The sequence below is a fragment of the Diadema antillarum genome, unplaced genomic scaffold (assembly GCF_040938485.1).
Source record: "Diadema antillarum isolate AM-2024a unplaced genomic scaffold, OU_Dant_1.0 scf00000071, whole genome shotgun sequence".
Classification (NCBI taxonomy): Eukaryota; Metazoa; Echinodermata; class Echinoidea; order Diadematoida; family Diadematidae; genus Diadema; species Diadema antillarum.
Window position 1 is genome coordinate 8294686 of NW_027270960.1, and position 14041 is coordinate 8308726.

Consider the following 14041-nt stretch of genomic DNA (forward strand, 5'->3'; position numbering starts at 1 on the left):
ATAATTTTCACACAACAATAGATATATAATGTACTCTTAAATGAATCCCACAAGAATTGGAACAATAATCCCCCAGCATTCCCACTGATTCCCACTGATCAGTTACTAGCCATCCCCTTTAAGTTTCAATAAAGAAGAAAGGGGAAGAGTTGTTGTTATATTATTATTTCATTGATATTATCATTGTTGGTGTTGTTACCATCATCATCATAACCATTTTCATTGTGTCTGTTTATTATTATCATTACATTTTTATCACCATTATTGTCACTTGTGCTATAACTGTGTATTTGTATGTGGGAGGTTCCCAAACATGGTCATTTTTTTTTCTTTTTTTTTTTGCAGCACATTTGCAACATTAATGCACCAAAATACTCATGAAAGTTTTGTGTTTGTTTCCTTGTTTGTGCCCGTATCCATAGCTCTGCAGCAGTTGCTGGGCTGCCTCGATCAGATCTGTGGAACGATCGGAGAGCGGCACGAGAACCACATGTTCCTGAGAAACCTTCTCAACAACAAAGAACTCGCCGCTCTGTGCCAGGTGTGTACCTGATAGCTGCCTCCAGAGATAAAAACAAAGATCCGTCCAGAATTTTGATTTATTTCACTAGTAACAGTACTTTCATATTTGTATCGAATGGGTGTTAAAATGATGATGTAGTGTAGATCACATGTTATTTGCCCGCTCTTGAATTGTTCAACTCTTCTTTCATTCAATGTGACTATTACGTAACGAATTTTTTCAATGAAAAAAAAAAAAACACAGCTGTATTCATAATTGTCGATTTACAAGGTAGGTATATGGAAAATGACAAAGAAACTCTTGGATATTAATTTTGTGTGTGTTTTACACAAGTATTCATTAATTTTTCATCAAATTTATACATGTAGAGGGTAACATCCTTGGCCACACTGTAGCACCTGTGGCCAAGTTAACCCGTTGAAGACGAGTCCCCAGTATACTCAGTATACTATTGTCTATGTGAAATGTATGATGTAGCAAAATCAAACCGTCCTCATACAGGTTAAGTTGTTAGTGTTATTCTCACTTTTTAATAAATTATTAGTTTTCCCTGATAATTCTGGTTGGTAGGCTATAACTGTGGAATTGAATATCTTTGAAGCTTGATGTCTGTCCAACTCAGTTGTCCACAGAGGTTGTTGATAGGCTACATTCAATTTGTGGTTTTAGGGTTGTGAATAGTGCATTCGCCATATTCATGTATTTTGCATTGTGATATTTTGCATTATGGAACTTAAACAATATTGCGAGTGGTCAAATTGGCAAACTCAGAACCACAGTGATGGAATTAGGTAATTTTTCTTTCAATGGAGAAAAAAAAAATAGTGATTTTCAAACTTGGAGACAATAAACAATGTGTTTTGATTCCAGGAACCAGAACTTTTATGAGTTCCAAAAGCAGAGACAAAACTTTTGTGAGCTATTAATTTTGTAAATAACAATTGACACACATTGTTTCTTTTGTGTTTATCCACACACACACACACACACACAAATTGCTGCATACACAGTAGTTATCTTCATGTTATATTGTGTTTGATTAGTTTCAATTTTATACGTGCGAACCCATTGATGTGAACCTGTAGGCCCTACCCCTTCACACAAAGTGAGTTTCTCTTGTTATAGTGTATAGTGGGCAAATTTTACAAAGATCTGAAATGCTGATATTAAATTGTGAACAGTCTGCGTAGTTGAATTCTTGCAGTGCTCATGTAGATTGGTAAAGACATGTTGATACAATGTACCAAGATGCCATAGACTTAATACAAAGAGTGTCTCTCAGTCAAGAAATTTTCACACCATTTACTCTCCATATTTTAGCAGCAAAATACAGCAAATTTTTAAACAAATACTTGGTGCATTTTGTTTTGTTGTGTTCAGTTAATGCTTTATCAGCGGCAAAGTGTCTTCAGTCAAATTGATTGCACTCAAATTTTGTCCTTTCTAGACCAAGCACGAAAAATGACTTGTGCAAAAAAAAAAAAAAAAAATGTCAAATTTTATAGTAATATACATGTACATGGGCTGTTTGGGGCCCTTCAAGAACAATTTGTCAGGGATAACCTACGGTAGAAAATGTATGAATTCCTGACAGTCCAGAAGATTGCAAGAAAGGAGACAGAAACCTATCTATCTATGTTTCCAAGCTAATGTCGACACAACGGGTTATGCGTCATGACTCAGACAAAAGTGACAGCTTGGGTAGCTCATAGGATATTTGAAATGCTTGAGGGATATCATTTTTATGGCTCATTTACCAGGATGCGCTCACTTATGGTCATTTACCGGCACGCTTAGTTATGGTCATTTAATGATTTCCTTTGGGATCTGAGCCTCTCTAATATTTGTCGTTTTGGGCTGGCCGACAACATAATTGATTCGGTCATCGGGTCTTATGGATTTTGCCATGGTATACTGGGGCGTAAATGGTAAAGGTCGTACAACATTTGATTAGTTTTTCGTTGTGGATGCAACATCATGCCAAGACCACAGAGAGTTAAGTCTTGTGTCCATTCATCAGTTTGCACTATTCAAGTCATAGTGGGCAATTGGTCCTTTTTGCAACAAGGGCATGACCTTTGAATTGTCATTAGTTTCATCATAAATCAACTTGAAATCTTGAAATCTATCTCTAAAGAATGAATTGTACGTACTCTCAAAACTACTGTATGCCAGATACTTTGCAGATTGGGACTTGTAAGACGGTATTCCAGGTGGTTACATTTGTGATGAAGGACCACATTGATGGAATGAGAAAGAAGAATTTCCCCTTTTCATTAAAATAAGTTTCATATTACACCGTGTACCCACCTTTAGGCAGAGAATATGCAATGCATACTTGTTGCATTAGAATTTCGTGGTTGTTGGTTGACTCACAAAATTTATGAAAATAAATAGACCCAAATTGTACCATGTATACAGTGTTCACATGCTTTAAAGAGATTTCCTCTGCGATGTAGCAATTAATATTGTCCCCTTCAAGCGAAAGCATGCTTTAGTATAGTAATATAGTACCTACTGTGGAGTGATTTGTGTTTTACATGACTGTAGTAGGATATGATGCGAAATGAAAGAAAATAAGAGAATACATATTGATAGATGTTGAGTCACAAATCTTGAACAATAGAAGGGGGGGGGGAAAAGGTTTATCTGCAAAAAGGTGCATATTTTAAAGCAATCAAAATCAAGGATTGCATACAGTTTGTGTTGTTACAACATAGGAAGGATGCATGAATGAATTCCTTATGATTTACAAACAGTTCCAAGTGTAATGCCCCCAAATAAAGTGGACCTGTCCTTTTGTTGAAGCGAACAAATGGCAAACACTTTGGGCATTTTTATGAGAGTCTAGACGAGGTGAAACACCACATTTGAAATGATTCATAGCATTTCTCTTGAGGCATTAAAAAGCAAGGAGAATGCATCGGCACAGGAAATAAGACTTGGGTGCAAATTAGACACAAATATATGATGCAAGACAAGCTTCTTCTGCATTTGTCATAGTGAACAGTACATCCTCTCATTCTCACAGACTATCTCGGAAATTATATCCTCCTCCTCGTGTAATATCTAGCTTTTTTTGCCTTGTTTCTCTGGCGGAGGCCGATGGGAAGAATGTGTCGATGAGAGTGCATTGAGTGATGTCTTCCTGTCAGATGTACAATCTTATGTATGAGAGAAGAAAGATGAGAGCTATTGCAATGCCTATGACTCCCCCCATGTGTCACGGTGGAACATTCGAGCCGCAAACACCGCCGCCGACTACCACTGGAGGCAAGGGTAGCGATGACTACCTACGGCTCAGTGCAGATTTCCTGTCGTGTCTTAATACCAGTGTATTTTTCTTACCATTATTTCAGATTTTTTATGTATTTAATAGACAAAGAGTGACTTGGCTGCGTCACATGATTAGTAAAAGGCCTGAATTGTCTCCGCAAGGCTATATTTAGTAGCGTTTAAGATTCCGGAGTGATCAAACTTGTGTTCTATTTTGATTTGTTGATCCTGGATGTGTTTACAAATGAAAGGTCACGCATTAGTGACATCAGACTGGTGATGTTTACGACGATAGGTATAATTAACGCTTCACACGGATGTTGGAGATAAGGGTGATCATTGCACCCCTTTGTACGCATAGTTGTCTTGGCTTGCAGTGATGAAAATGAGATATTTGCCAGTCACATCAACTTTGATTGATGTATAAAATGTGTCATGTCTGACATGCTTTTTGTTTCATTTGCAACTTGACTTCTTAAGTGCCTTGTTAGTCCAGCTTCATTGACGAACACACCATAGGTAATTGTGAGACTTTTTTTCCATATTTCACAATAAGTTGATAACTGATTGCTGTAAGAAGGAAAAGGTAGTATGACTTTATGATATCTTATGTCAGCAGCATAATTTGAAAGTGGGGTGGTTTTCTTTACCTACCTATTAAGTCATCACTTTGACTTGAAATGAACTTGTTTCTTTACATTTAAATCTTCCTTCTTTATCATTTCATTAAGGGCATCATTTACCATTTGCAGATGCAACAAAAACCCAGCTTTAGTGCTTCAAAATAGTTTTAAAATGTGAGTTAAGGATAGAAACAACCAATGTAAAAGTTGTAATCATTATAATCAGTGTTAAGTATTGTTGAATATACAAAATGTCAGCAATAGTTATAATAGAATTGTTTCTAGTCTAAATCATCTACAATTATGGTTTTAGTGAGAAAAATAGTTATATCTCCTTATATCTAAAGGCTTTATTGTAAAATTTTATTTGGGAGGATGTTTTGTGATACAACTGACATACACATATGCATCAAACATGATAACTCAAACATTTTTTGAATCACTGCTCCCAGTGGTAAAAAATACCTTTAAGATCAGCCAGCAAGGAGTTTCTCCCCCTCGGGGAAGAATAATTGTATCTAAAGAAACATAGCGTAAGCTCAAGATAAGCGCAACAAGTCTCAGAACAGTGCAAGTAGATGTATGGTTGAAAAAGAAAATAGGTATTGTTAAATATAATATCTTATGGAGACTGTGAATCAGCAATGTTATACTACTGACCACCAATGAATCACATCCTCATTTGGTAGGAATGAAAATTCCAGAATGTGATATATTTCTTTGAAGCCATTTCATACGACAGATTTATGTAAGCATCATGTAAATTGTAGAAAGATTGATGTGTAGTAATTCTTGTGCTTGGTCATCATTAGAATATGACTTTGGAGAAAATATGACATTTTGCTTCGTTTCATGCCAAAAACTAAACAAGGACACTATCCAATTATATCTCTGTTGTGAGACATTTGCTCAATATTTATGCACCTATGATCGATTATAAACAGAGTTTTATTTTCACTGCACATTAACCCGCTGAAGATGGACTGATTTTCCTATAATAAGCATTTCCCACTTACCCTAGCCTTTTGTCAAGGCCCTCTTGCTGTAATGGGCGAGCAAAGCGAGCCCAGCCGAGCACGACAGCATGAGGGCCTTTTGAGATCTGCTTCACATATTATTATTCATAACACGTGAACCCTTCTGAATATTCATATTTACGGGTTCTGGTCGACCAATGGAATGGCGCGCTCCCCACATCCTCTTCAGCCTTGGTGTTGTCACGCCTGTTGTTCGCATGCATCACTGACCACCAGCAGAGGTCAGTGCACAGAAAGTTACACACTCTCCCCCCCCCCCCCCTCTCTCTGTAGAGTTCTGTGGGTCTGTGGCGTGCATTCGTATCGGGTTAGAGCAGACAGACACGCTGATTGGTCGACTTTTGCTCCCGAAATTGGGGAGCAAAAGTCGGTAATTCAAAGGGCTAACAAAAGGATGCAAAGCAGATCTCAAAAGGCCCTCGCGCAACCCCACTCAGCTGGGCTCTCTTCACCATACAGCGAGAGGGCCTTGACAAAAGGCTACACTCACCCCAGCTGGAGAATACTCAGGACTACAGATGTAGTCTTCAATGGGTTAACAATAAATTTGTACTTTTTTTCTTTGCAGGCACATTCTATCATAGAGGAGTTTGATGACCGGAAGTACCCACCAGCAGATAATAATGCATTCCAGACATTGTATGAGGTAAGAAGATGACAGTGTACATTTCTCTAGAGCTACAGCATGCAGAGACTCCAACTCTCCCATTTTCGACGGGAGATCTCCCACCGAAAGCCCATCTTTGCACAATCTCCCGTTCTCCCGTTTGAGATTTGATTTCTCCCGCCCTGGCTCTGAGTCTCCCGGTGGAAAGGATTTCTTTATTTCTATCGTGTGTTGAAAAAATAAGCCTTAGATAGCACCAGAGAACATCTAGAATCCTAGGAACTTCGCGCTTCGCATACATCAACTTGGAGTCTCCCGTTAGCTAGGGGTATCGGGCGGGAGAATCTCCAGATCAGAAGGTGCTTGGGGTTGGAGTCTCTGCAGCATGTATTCTGTGGACGTGGGGGAGAAACTAATACTCCCTCTGCATAATTATTCATGGATGGTTTTAACACACCTTGTGCACATGTTAACATCTTATGTCTAGCATCCATTTTGTGTATTTCTTTTTTTGTTCACGCATGTATGTATTTGTAATGTAAGCATATGAGGAATTATGCATTGGACAGAAAAAAATATAGGATGTCCAATTTACATTTGAGGAAAAAATTGTCCGTTAATAAAATGGATGATTTAAGTTTTATGGACAGTATACCCAACTTATGCATATTGACTTCAGTAACTTATATTTTGAGCCAAGGTGACCAAAATATCAAATTGTAAGAGTAGTTATGACCGCTTTAATTGGTCAGCTTTGTAAAAAGCTTTTCATGCATACCATGAAATGATCAACTTGGTCATGCAGGCAGCTATGATAGTACTTGTAGAATACTTCTCCGTTTACCACTCGTAAGATATAACCAATTTCGTATTTAAGCAAAAGATATATTTCTATTTGTAACTTTTCCCTTGCTGTATCAGGGATGCTGTATCAGTAATCATTGCCTAAGACAGAACAAGTCAGTCCCTGCAAAAAGAGATAGAGAATATAATGGTTATGCGTATGTGTGTTCACAAAGAAACTAAAAATTTCTAAGCCAGCACTGCCATATTCATGTGACTTTTAATAGATAGTTCCCACAGGACCCTATGTCTGATGATATGACATTCCAACTGTTAATTCATGTCTAATTTGGCTCAAAGTTTTCCTTATCTGTGATTGCATTACACCAATTTCATTTAGATCAACTTCATCTGTATCATAAATTCCCTGTGAAGCACAATGTGTAGTTCACACACGATTTTTGTGATACAGATGACCTACTCATATGCATCAAATGTGATATCTCAAACATTTTTAAAATCACTGCTCCCAATGATAACAGTACCTTTAGAATATTGATATATTCTTAATGAATTCCAGCTTGAATCGAGTTGAGCAAAAGAAATGGACCCTACCTTCAAACTTGCAATCATGCCAAGATGACCCTCTTACTCATTAATGAGTTTTCTGCGCGCCACATGCTCGTGGTCTGAGCCACGTTTCCGGAGAGCCATGGGAAAAAACAAACAAAACAAAACAAAAACAAACCAAAACGCAGAGTAAACTCATCAGCCTTGGGGAAAAAAGAAATGAGAAAAAATATACTGCATGCTCTAATTATTACCTCCCTCTCTGTTCCAGCCATAAATCAGAATGGACTTGTTTACTACTCATTTCTTCACCTGCCCTTCTATGTTTATTCCAAAGGAAGTGAATAGGAGAGGGAAAGGAGTTATTTGAGAGAGGGATGGGGGGCGTGAATGGGCAAGGGGGAGGGGTAAGAACACGTTCAATTGATGGTTCACTTGATGAGAGCAGTCAGTAAGATTTATGCTTGTAGATACGAGTTTGCACTCCGTTAATTTGGTGGCTTTACTAATTATACTCACTAAAATATCTTCAGACAGTCAAACTTGCCCGAGCCAAATCCATCAGAAGATAGGCTTCACATTGGCAGTATATTTCATGTACAAGCGTAATAATCATTGTTAGAGCACTGTTTGGGGTTTTTTCCAGTATCGTAGAATAGCTAAATGTTTGACTTATATAATATAGCATACTATAAGTACTTAAAAAACACTTTTTCATCACTATCTGTGCTGTAACACTAAAGGTTAGTGTGTATGTAGCATGGCTTGATATGTTTGAGTTTGATAATGAAACAGCAAATGGACTTGCAAATGAGCTGAGAGTGTAGCCACTGTATGTAGGCAGTTTTTTTGGTGGGGTTTTTTGTATAGTTTTATCATGATCATGAGTTGCTGAAATTATGGACTTGCAGTGAGTCTCTTGGCTTGACCTTCCTTAGATGCAAATCACAAATATCATTTTATTACAATGATGAAAGACCGTTATTTGTTGGGTTGGTTGTTTTTTTTTGGGGGGGGGGGGGGTGGTACTCTCCTCTCTTGAGCCCCATTCACACTTTAAATGCATTCCTTTCTATGTCAATGAATTCAGTCTAGCTAAGCTAGGGAGACTCGTAGCTGCACTAGTAGCCGAACTAGCGAGACTTGGATCGTAGGAGTTTTCATCATTGAATCAAGATATCGATGCACCCTTGCTAAATAGGCTTTGACAGGTTTTCACACAAAAGTCAATCCTCAGTAAGCAGTACTCTGTGTTGTTAGTGGATGATCCCCCCCCCCCACAGTCTGAACCAAGGACACTATGTATGCATTAAAAGCCCCGAAATCCTCATGCCTATGTGAATACTACAGTCAATCTTGTCAGAATCATACAGTTGGAAAGAGCTCGCCTACTTCACGCAATGGAAATGATATTTTAGCAGCATGCTTCGGAGGTGTGAGTTTAGGTTGCCAATGCCTAGCTGCTGCAGTACAACAATCATTTAAATCATGATGGCTAGTTTGTCTGCATAATTTAGCTGGAAAAAGAAATGTAGTACCATTCACATTGCAAACATTTCTCAATTTTGTGACTCGCTATCAGGGTAGCGTCTCTATGATTCAGTGTTCTTACAGAATTCATTCGAAAAATATGTTCGAAAAACCATGAATAGTGCCCATCAGTATAAATATGTGCTTGGCTCATTGGTAACAGTCAACTCCATTTGAGATTCTTTGGCTATGTTTGTACTTACATGCAGGGTGTTCAGACACACAAAAAAAAATTGTTCTAGAATGGTACATAAGAATTTATACGTCTGAACGCTGACTAACGAAATGATGTATAGCGAAACGATGGTCAGAGCATCCTTTCAAACTAGAACTCGATAATGAATCAGCATTCCATCATGTCCATTATGCGTCTGAACGTATGGCGACCATAGAACTGTGGGCGGGACTTAATGGGAGCGCGCACAAAAGGTGACCCTATACCTGTCACTCGTGATCGTAATGGCGTGCGCAGTGAGAAACTGCGCATCTATACGTTTTCCAGAATGGTTGAGATTAGCCTCTGAACGGTCTGTCGGCTATATGATTATTCTTTATAGTTATATGTTGTTTCTTTATCAACTTTTGGTATAAACTGGCTTGCATCTGAACAGGGGGATAGTGATCGGCAAGATTCTTGACTGTATCCGAGCTAGGCCAACCTCCGCACTCCATGCTATCCCCATGCTAGCTACTGGATCTTTAAACAACCTTGCAATAACCTGCCATATTGATCCAGAGTGTTACTGACAGCCAATGAAAGTTTTGTTACTCCTAATCCAAATCCATCCTCCAGCCTCACCATCCTCTCCCCTCCCCCCCACCCCCCCCCCCACACACACCAACACCCAATCTGTCAGCAGGGGTCATTCTGGGACACCCGTCTCTCTAGAGCTCCCCCTCCCGTAATTTGGTTCTCTATCCTTCTAAAATTGGTGAAGGGCGGAGCCACCTATATGTGTCGTTTTATAATCAAAAGGGACACCTCAGGTTGGAGAACGGAAACCTTTTAATCCTGGTGTGATGTGATCGGGATCGGATTGGACTACCTGGAACTTAATTTCTGCAGAATTGGAATGGCAGTTATGTGATATAAATCTCTGCAGCAATGTGTGTACGAAGCAGAGTCAGCATGACATGGTTAACTTTTTAAAAACCAGCCAAAAAAGCCTTCCTGTGTTCAGTGATCTATCATAGTTCTGATATCTCCTTTTGGGTACAAAATACATTTTATGTTGGAATTATGTCAGTGTACTTTCCATCTACAGTGTATATACCTGCTGATTGCTATAAGTGTTGGTTCTATAAGGATTAGAACCAGCACTAGCTGTCGGGCAGAAGCTCAGTGGTCTAGTGGATAAGACGCCTGTCCAGTGATTAGGAGGTTGTAGGTTCGAACCCTGCTTGAGTATGTATGCCCATGATTATACCCCCGCCAAACGAAGTTTGAAGGGGGTATATAGGAATCAGCGGACGGTCGGGCGGTCGGGCGGGCGGTCGGTCGGGCGGTCGGGCGGTCGGTCCGTTGCAAATCTTGCGTCGCGAACTACTTCCTCAGTTTTCAACCGATTCCCATAAAACTTGGCACAGATGTGTGCCTTGGGTTGTAGATGTGCAAGACGTATTTTTTTGACAGTACCCAAAAGTACGTTGCCATGGTAACGGCATATTATGGGCAAAAATGGGTACAAATCTTGCGTCGCGAACTCCTCCCACAGTTTTTGACCAATTTTTATGAAATTAGGTACAGATGTTCATCTGAATATGTTAATGTGCAAGACTTATATTTCCGCAGTGGCAAAAAGTGCGTTGCCATGGTAACGGCATGTTATTGGTAAAATATAGGGCAAAATGCTTCATGGCAAAACTGCTTCATCAGTGTTCTTCCAATTCTCATGGAATTCATATTGAATGTTTGTCTCAGGATATAGGTCAGCATGACACATTTCTTGACAGTGACAAAAAGTATGTTGCCATGGTAACAGCTCACATATTATGAGCCAAAATGATGGAAAATTTTGTGTTGCAAACTACTTCCTCAGTTTTTGCCCAATTTCCATGAAACTTGGTACAGATGTGTGCCTTTGGTTGTAGATGTGCAAGACGCATTTTTCGACAGTACCCGAAAGTACGTTGCCATGGTAACGGCATATTAATGGTAGAAGATCAAGGAAAGATCTTGCGGATTTAACTACTTCCTCAGTTTTTTGACCAAAGCTTATGAAATGTGGCACACACCTTGATCTTGGTGGGAAGATGTGGAAGACATATTTTTCGGACGTGTCGGAAGCTGCGTTGCCATGGTAACGGCATATAAATGGCAGAAGATCAAGGAAAGATCTTGCGGATTGAACTACTTCCTCTGTATTCGACTGAAGCTCATGAAATGTGGCACACACATTGGTCTTGGTGGGAATACTGTCTTCAATGCATGTTTTCACCAAGTGCTGTAATTTCCTTGGGTAAGACTGTCGTCACGGGGCGGGGGTGTCTCAATCACCTTCAGTGATATTTTCTTTTGTCATGGCTACTATTAAAAATACTGAATAACTTAGTGCTCATTTATGTCAGTGTAGGGCAACTTATCAATCAATTGCAATAAAAACAACTCAACAGAAGAATTTAATCACTTTGAATGTATTTGAGGTTTGCAGTTTGTGAGGTTAGCAATTTTGCATTTACTGCTATTTAGAAAGATTTGGCAATACTGAAACATTCTCATCAATTAAAAAGAAACCCATTTCCCAGTGTAAGTTGACTTTAATGATAATGTAATTTAACTGTCTTTTATGTAGTATACTTCCAATATGATACTGATCAATTCGCTTTACATCATAAGATTGTCTCAATGAGGAACTCAAAAAGAACGTGAGAACTTTGTTACATTCTTTTTGAAAAAAGACACTGATGATGATGAATGTAGTGAATAGGATAAAGTTCTACACATAGAATAGTGAAAGTCTGTCATTTTAGATTTTGGCGAAATAAAGTAATAGAATTTCAATGTTACATATGAAATAGTATCATTGCTCACAATCCCCTATATTATGCAAATTTGATGAGATAATGATTTCCCATGGCAATTCTCCCATTGGCTTGCACCCAAATCTTCACTAGATTTCCTCTCTGGAAATGGCTTTAAACTAGAAAGTCGAATCTTGGAAGGTAATTAATTTTATGATGTGTTGACTTTGCAATGTGAACTTTTTTTCGAAGGCATTGACAAAAGTATAATTGTATTTTTTAAAGGTAGGGGTTCCCTTTTACAGACCTCCCAAAATGCAGGAAAACATTAAATATGAACCTCAGGGGACTTGTTTAGGCCACTGCTGAGAAATTCGGAAGTCAACAGTTATCTACAATTTGAATAATGCACAAAACTCAACTACTCAGTAGTTCTGTGTGTCAGCCACACTTAAGCCTTTTTGTTGCGGTCTTCTGTATTTTTTATCTATAAACACAAATCTAATAGTATAAGAGCTGATGTAATAACATATAGAGTGTGTGGCAAGCATGTATATAGAAATGTTTGTAAGTTTTGATGAACTTTCTTCACAAAATATACATGATGGGCACATATGCAGTGCATGGGTCTGCAAAGGTAGCCTAGTAATGTACTGGAATTTACGGTGAGCCCCGAAAAAAATTCAGTTCAAAATCTAACGGTCATTAAAAGTGTACTAAATGTTACCTTCCACTTTCAATACTTTATGGGAGTTTCTAAAATGATACTCTCTTCAACATACCACTGTATTTACACAACTCTTCATTTAAGGCATGCAAATGGGATTCCCTACCTTTAACGCATTAAAGACTAGTCCTAAGTATCCTTCTGGGCGAGTGTCTATGGGAATTGCAGCTTATAGTTTCGTACTCAATGGCCCGAATTCACGATGGTGGTACAAATGAAACCATGGACAAAAACCATGGAGCGCCAAGTGTTGCGTGGAATAATTCGTTACGAAATCAGTCATTTCGTCGATGAAATGATTATTTTGTAACGAAACGACAACATTTTGTAACTTAATGAACACTTCGTCCATGAAATTTAACGAATTGGTCATTTTGTCGACGAAATGACCAATTCCGTAACGAAATATTCCGTGCGACACTTGGCGCTCCATGGTTTTTGTCCATGGTTTAAACCATGGTTTCATTTGTATTACCTTCGTGAATTCGGGCCTATGGGTTAAATTACAAACCAAAGGGAGAACCAAGGAAAGGTAGCATTATTGCCTCTTCTAGGTTTTTTTTTTGTAATTGTGATATATATATAGAAATGCTTCATGAATACTAACAATTATTCTTGATACTTCATATCTTTTTGCACCGTTGTGGTCTAATTTTGCTACATTTTTACAGACTGTTCTATTTAACGACTGTGTGTTCTCTTCGTAGAGCACTTAGCAAAGAGAGCAATATTTTCCAAGCCATTGAGATCAAGGCAAAGTAATGCAGCTTGAATGAGCAAATAATGGTTTTCTTCATCACAGCGTGATGGAAGCAGGTCTTGCAATGAATTTCATGAATATTAGAGAAACCTTGGAGGCATTAACTTTGAAAGACAAGTGTTGGACGAGAGAAGATTTTAAAAAGATGTCTTGTACTTCTAAGCCTAAGCCTTTTCTCTTGATACCATACATGAATGATTTATTTCTCTCCTACAGTACTTCTTGCTTTATATTTCATATTACCGGAGGGTACTCAATCTACCCTTTTATTTTTTTTCCAGTTCCTTCATTGCTACATCTTGATCCTTATTTTGTGGCTAATGCACGGCTTTGTGTATGGATTGCGTCTGTTGGGTTGCCATGGTAACATACCGCAAAAAAGCTATGAGGGACATGGAGCCTACAAATGTGGCGCATCTTTCGACTCTATTATGTGCGCGCATCGCCCTGCTCTCGTGGTAGAAAGTTTCGTTGCAGCCCTCCCATAACTTATTCATGTTGAGTGTGTGCTTGCAGTTTACTCGCAGTATAACATGGCGATGGTAGCGGGCATCTTTTATTCATGGTGCTGTTCTCGCTGATCCGCTCCCCCCAACCGAGTGGCAGCCCGAGTCCAATTTGTCAACAGCGCATTTGTTAAGTGG

General features: G+C 38.8%; 1 protein-coding gene across 4 annotated transcripts in view; it reads left to right on the top strand.

Moving 5' to 3' along the window:
* Positions 1-14041, top strand: part of LOC139716917 (MAGUK p55 subfamily member 7-like) — a 97835-nt gene that overhangs the window by 42045 nt on the left and 41749 nt on the right. For all 4 annotated transcript variants that reach the window (XM_071628436.1, XM_071628439.1, XM_071628437.1 and 1 more), the window contains 2 exons: positions 423-541; positions 6028-6105. In XM_071628436.1, the coding sequence (XP_071484537.1) occupies positions 423-541; positions 6028-6105 (197 nt within the window). The remainder of the gene's footprint in view (positions 1-422; positions 542-6027; positions 6106-14041) is intronic.